General features: G+C 48.6%; 1 protein-coding gene across 1 annotated transcript in view; it reads right to left on the minus strand.

Annotated features, from left to right (window-relative positions):
- Positions 1–4,638, minus strand: part of LOC138165137 (carnitine O-palmitoyltransferase 2, mitochondrial-like) — a 13,939-nt gene extending 9,301 nt beyond the window's left edge. Inside the window, exons 1-2 of the mRNA XM_069093291.1 lie at positions 4,436–4,638; positions 2,449–2,529 (exon numbers count right to left, since the gene is read on the minus strand). Coding sequence (XP_068949392.1) covers positions 2,449–2,529; positions 4,436–4,638 — 284 coding nt within the window. The remainder of the gene's footprint in view (positions 1–2,448; positions 2,530–4,435) is intronic.
- Positions 4,639–5,045: the final 407 nt, after the last annotated feature.

Genomic DNA, 5,045 nt, shown 5'->3' on the forward strand with positions numbered 1-5,045 from the left:
AAAAATGAGATGAAATTTTAAAATAAAATTCTGCCAGAAGAAATCTAGAAAGCATCACTAAGAATTATGATGAAGCTCTAGGTAAGAAACTGAAGAACTTAGCGGTACAAGGCTACCAACTGAATAGAAAAGCTTTGAGAGAGAGGACCTGTGGGGTAAGCAAACAGCTGTCAATAAGATTGAGTCTGAGAACATGATTTGAATTTCTGGGCCATTGCTTAAAATATTGGGATGCAAGTTCTTGGCGATGAAAGGAGTATATCTAACAAGACTTGGTTTTTAATATATAATATACGACTGAAATGATTGCTGAACAACAACAAAACACACATATATGTGCTGTTGTTGAGTCATTACTGCCATATCTAACTCTCCATGACCCCATTTGGAGTTTTCTTAGCAAAGATGCTGGAGTGCCTTGCCATGTCCTTCTCAGCTTATTTTACAGATAAGGAAACTGAGGCAAACAGGGTTAAGTGGCTTGCCCAGGGTCACACAGCTTGTAAGTAACTGAGGCCAGATTTGAACTCAGGAAGATGAGTTTTCCTGACCCTAGGCCCAGCATTCTCTCTTCTGCACCACCTAGCTGCCCCCACTTATCCATATGTGTTTATACATACATGTGTGTGCACAAATGTGCACATAGACATGCAGGTGGAGTGACACATATGTGCATACATGTATACACATGTCTGTGTACACTAAAGATGTGTGCATACATGAACACGTGTGTCTGTTTATATGTATGTGTGTATTGTGTGTGTTTGCCTGGAGTCTTGTCCATCTAATCTAAATTCTTTAAAATGACCAAGGAAGGGGAAGGGAGAAAAAGGCTTCTGTACCCCAGCCAATTGGCTCCCCAAGAGACCAGTTCTAATGCAGAACAGTGGGTAAAATGTCCAGGAATAATGAAGGATCCCATAGCAAAACCCATGCCTTTGATTCTTCTACACAGTGTGAGTAATAAGAAAGAAGGCATCAAGAAGCCCCAGAGAATGGAAGGCTCTGGAAGGGCCCACCTTCTTCCAAAGGGCAGGAAGGGAGAAAGCAGGTGTTGGAGGTGGGGCAAGCATTGTGAGTTAGTGACAGAGACACGTGTGTGAGCAAGCAGAAGAGCCAGAGAAGGAAGCGCACTGGAGTGCCCTTGGGGGCCTGCTCTGGAATAGTCTGCCTGCCGCCTTCACAGAAGGTAGGAGGAGATGAAGAGTTTGGGAAATGGAAGTGGGCATCAGTTACCCAGCTCTCTCTCCCCAAAGCAGAGCAGCTGGTCCCTTCACGGTGTGACTTACCGATAACTTCATCCTTTTGGACACCTGATTTTCACCAAGAGGAACCTGGTTACCAAAGTCAACTTGATGGGAAACAGGGGCAAGTGACCAATCCATCTTAGCCTTTGTGACAGTGCAGGAAAGGCAAGTTGAGTGTAGACTGGCATGTATGTAGACCCCCTGGGCGTGGGGAGGAGAACGAGCAGGATCCCAGAGACTGAAATTCCTTAAGAAGGCTCAGCCTAAGAGGGGATGGGAAGTTCTCTAGATCAAAATCCTGAAAACCAAAAAGGATCCATGTGGATGAAGAGAATGGGGAAGAGCTGTTTAGGGAGACTAAGGCAGACACAGAATGAACTCATTGACTTAGGATTTTAACTGAATGCAGAGAGAATAGGAGAGTCAGCAAAGGGTGAACACAGAGGCATGACCTGGTCCTCTTCAGCTCCAGATGGCACAAGGCTGACAAAGAATGTGGGGAACAACAAAATGGGTCTGTGTGTTTGGTTTATGTATATGTTTGGGGGAGAGACTCAGAGTAGAGGCATGCAAGATCCCCCGGGGTGGGATGATGATAAAAATGAAGTTAGATGTCCTTAGCAAATTCAATACTCAGTTTCCTTGTTTCTATACCAAGAAGAACTTCCCTTACACTGGCAAGGACAACAAAAATGACTGAGAGTTGAAATACAAGATTTGACCCAGTCTTTCATGCCACTGTAATTGCCAAGATGGTGATACAGGAACTAGATGGATTTGGAGCTAGTTGAATGGCTAGCCCAGGGTGTGGAACCTGTGGCCTCAAGGCCACATGTGGCACTCTAGGTCCTCAAGTTCAGCCCTTTAACCAAATCCAAACTTCACAGAACAAATCTTAATTAAAGGATTTGTTCTGTGAAGTTTGGATTTAGTCAAAAAGCCACACCCAAGGACCTAGAAGGCCACATCCCCACCCCTGGGCTAGACTCACAGATGTCATCACTGATAACTGGACTTCATGGTGGAGGGTGAGGCTGAAGGGCCAGAGGCTGACTGGAGGCCAGCTCCCTCCCGTGCCCTCTCCCACATGCTCCACCCCACCTCAGAGTTCCCATGAGCCTCAGAGAAGAGGGCATGAGGGTGCTTAGTGAGTCCAGACACGGATTCCCCAGCTGACTTGGGCGAGTCTGCCGGTCTGTACCTGAACTGGTCATCATCTAAAATGGGCTTTTGGGCATTTAGGTATCTTCTCATCGAGTCCACCAGATCAGGAATAGGCAGCCTGAAAGGGAAAAGAAAAAACCGTGGCTTTGAGTGTGCGTGTATCCGTGCTGCCTCCCCCTTTAGAGTGTCAGGACTCCTTCCAGCTTGCAGCCTCAGAGCTTAGTGTGGCCAGCACACAGTAATGGCTAACATGTCTAGAGTGCTTTAAGGTTTGCCGGAGGCTTTACAGGCATTATTTGATTTTATCCTCACAACAACCCTGGGAGGTAGCTATATTATCATCCCCTTTTTACAGTTGAGGCGATGAGGCAATCAGAGGTTAAGTGACTTGCCCAAGGTCCCAAAACTAGTATGTCTGAAGCAGGATTTGAACTCAGATCCGTCTTGATTCTCAGTCTAGCACTCTATCCGTTACCCCACCTTGTTGGCTGTGGGTGCTCAGTATATGGTTGCTGATTCTTTACAGTTTCTAAAGTGAACACATAACAAGACCCTATGAGCCAGATAAGATTTTTTAAGGCCACCAAAGGATGGTCTAATTAACTCCCATGACTTCCTGTATCCACTCTATGCAGAGGTTTCTCCTTCCGTACATCCAGCTCCTGCTTCTTTCCCAAGTCCCAGGCCCCCATGTGGCCAGCTGTCTGCTGGATGTGGCCGCCTCAGTGTCCCATTGGCTTCTCCAGTGTGCCATGTCCAAAGCAGAAGTAGGCATTTTCCTCCCTACACCTACCACGGTGACAAGGATGGCATTTATACCCACGCTTCACTTAGCACAATGCCCAGCACATAGTAGGCACTTTATGCCTGCCAGCTTGCCTGGACTTGAAAGCTGAGACATGAGGAGGAGAGCTGGGAAGCAGCGGGGGGGGGGGGGGGGGGTGCCTCCTACTTCCCTGTCTGTTAGCGGCACCATTGTCTTCCCCATCAGTCGGGTCCCTTCCCTTTCCCTTTTCTAAGCCAGTTGGTCTGCCAAGTTCTGTTGATTCCACCTCTGCCTCTTACATCTGCCCCCTTCTCTTCCTTCCCCACTTCTGCCTCCACCCAAGTTCAGGCCATCATCCCGACTCCCCTCAATTATGGGAATGACCTCATGAGGTCATAGCCTATAAGGAACACTTTTTCTAATGGGCTCTCTGGCCCATTGTGAAATGAGGATACCAGTGCAAGGTCCTACCTCACAAGTTTACAATGAGCAACAAATGAGTTTATGCTTAAAAAAGAACTTTGGACACTGGGAACGTGAACCTAGAAGCAGCCTGTGATTATCTGGACAGAGAATACCTGGACAAGAGCATGCCCAGGCAGGAGCTGACCCGGCTGGGGGCTGACCTGGGCAGACTTTTATTTAATCAGATTTTTTCTTGGCAGGCTCTCACCTGGACAAATACTTACTTTGGCAGGCCTTTGCATGGCCAAGAGTTTATGGGCCAGCATTTACCTGGGCAGGAGCTTACTTAGATAGGCATTTAGTTGGCAAGAGCTTCCCCAGGTCAGCATTTATCTGTGAAGGTTCTTACCTGGATGGGCACTTACCTTGGCAGAACTGTACCTGGCCAAGAGTCTGAAAAGCTTACCTGGTGAGGGCCTTCACTGAGAAGGTGGTTACCTGGACATTTCAGATAGCTACTTATCCACATAGGTTCTGTCCACCAGGTTAAGAACTTATATGATTAGGAGCTTGTCTGAGCAGGAGCTTACCTGGTTAAAAGTGTAGGGGTGGCCAGGTGGCTCAATGAGTAAGAGTGCTGGCCCCAGCGTCGGGAGACCTGGGATTGGTTCTGGCCCCAGATACTTGGTACCCACACAAAAATAACTGGCCGTGTAACCTTGAGCAAGTTACTTAACCCCGATTGCTTATAAAAAAAATGGGCAGGCATTCACCTGGGCAGGAGCTTCCCTAGGAAGGCCCTTCTCTGGGTAGGCTCTTGCTTGACCATACCCTTACCTGAACACATCCTTACCTGGGAAGACTTTCCTGATAGTGCATGGTGTCCACAATGCTGTGATGTAGGTATTCCGTGTGCTTTAATGGACGAGTTGGGAAGGACCGAAGGTCCCTGGAGGGAACTGAATGCCTCCAAGTACTCCCCCAGAAAGTTATAAGCTTCCTTAAGGCTCTCTTGGCAGCCCCCTGCCCAGGGGACAGTGTCAGGCACAGGGCCATTGGCCCGGGAAGCTTGGGGGTCCCTCCTTAGCCCCCCTAATAATAAAGCCTCTGCATTGGAGGGAGGGCCTCTAGTTACATCTAATTGTGAAGCTTGATTCCGACCCCCAAGAATTGTCTTGGGGTAAAGATGGGTTGGGGGTGCTAGCTTATTGCTGCTCTCCAGACCCATTTCCCCTCAGGTCCAGTGGGATAAGGGTGCCCAGCATCATGGAGAGGCGCCTCTGGCGGGGGTTTGACCTCCAGAAAGCATCAAAGCATCTTCTCCAAGAAGGCAGCTGCCCAGCCACAAGAGGCCCAGTGGGCGATCAGGAAGCTGCAGGGCACTGCTGTGATTCCCCGTGGGCTGAGCTGCTGCCTTCACTTAAATAGGGAGGGCTGCGCCTCCATCTCCTTCTGCTGGGCCG

The sequence above is a fragment of the Petaurus breviceps genome, unplaced genomic scaffold (assembly GCF_028583685.1).
Source record: "Petaurus breviceps papuanus isolate PSGF00001 unplaced genomic scaffold, PetGlider_PUasm1.0 208, whole genome shotgun sequence".
Classification (NCBI taxonomy): domain Eukaryota; kingdom Metazoa; phylum Chordata; class Mammalia; order Diprotodontia; family Petauridae; genus Petaurus; species Petaurus breviceps.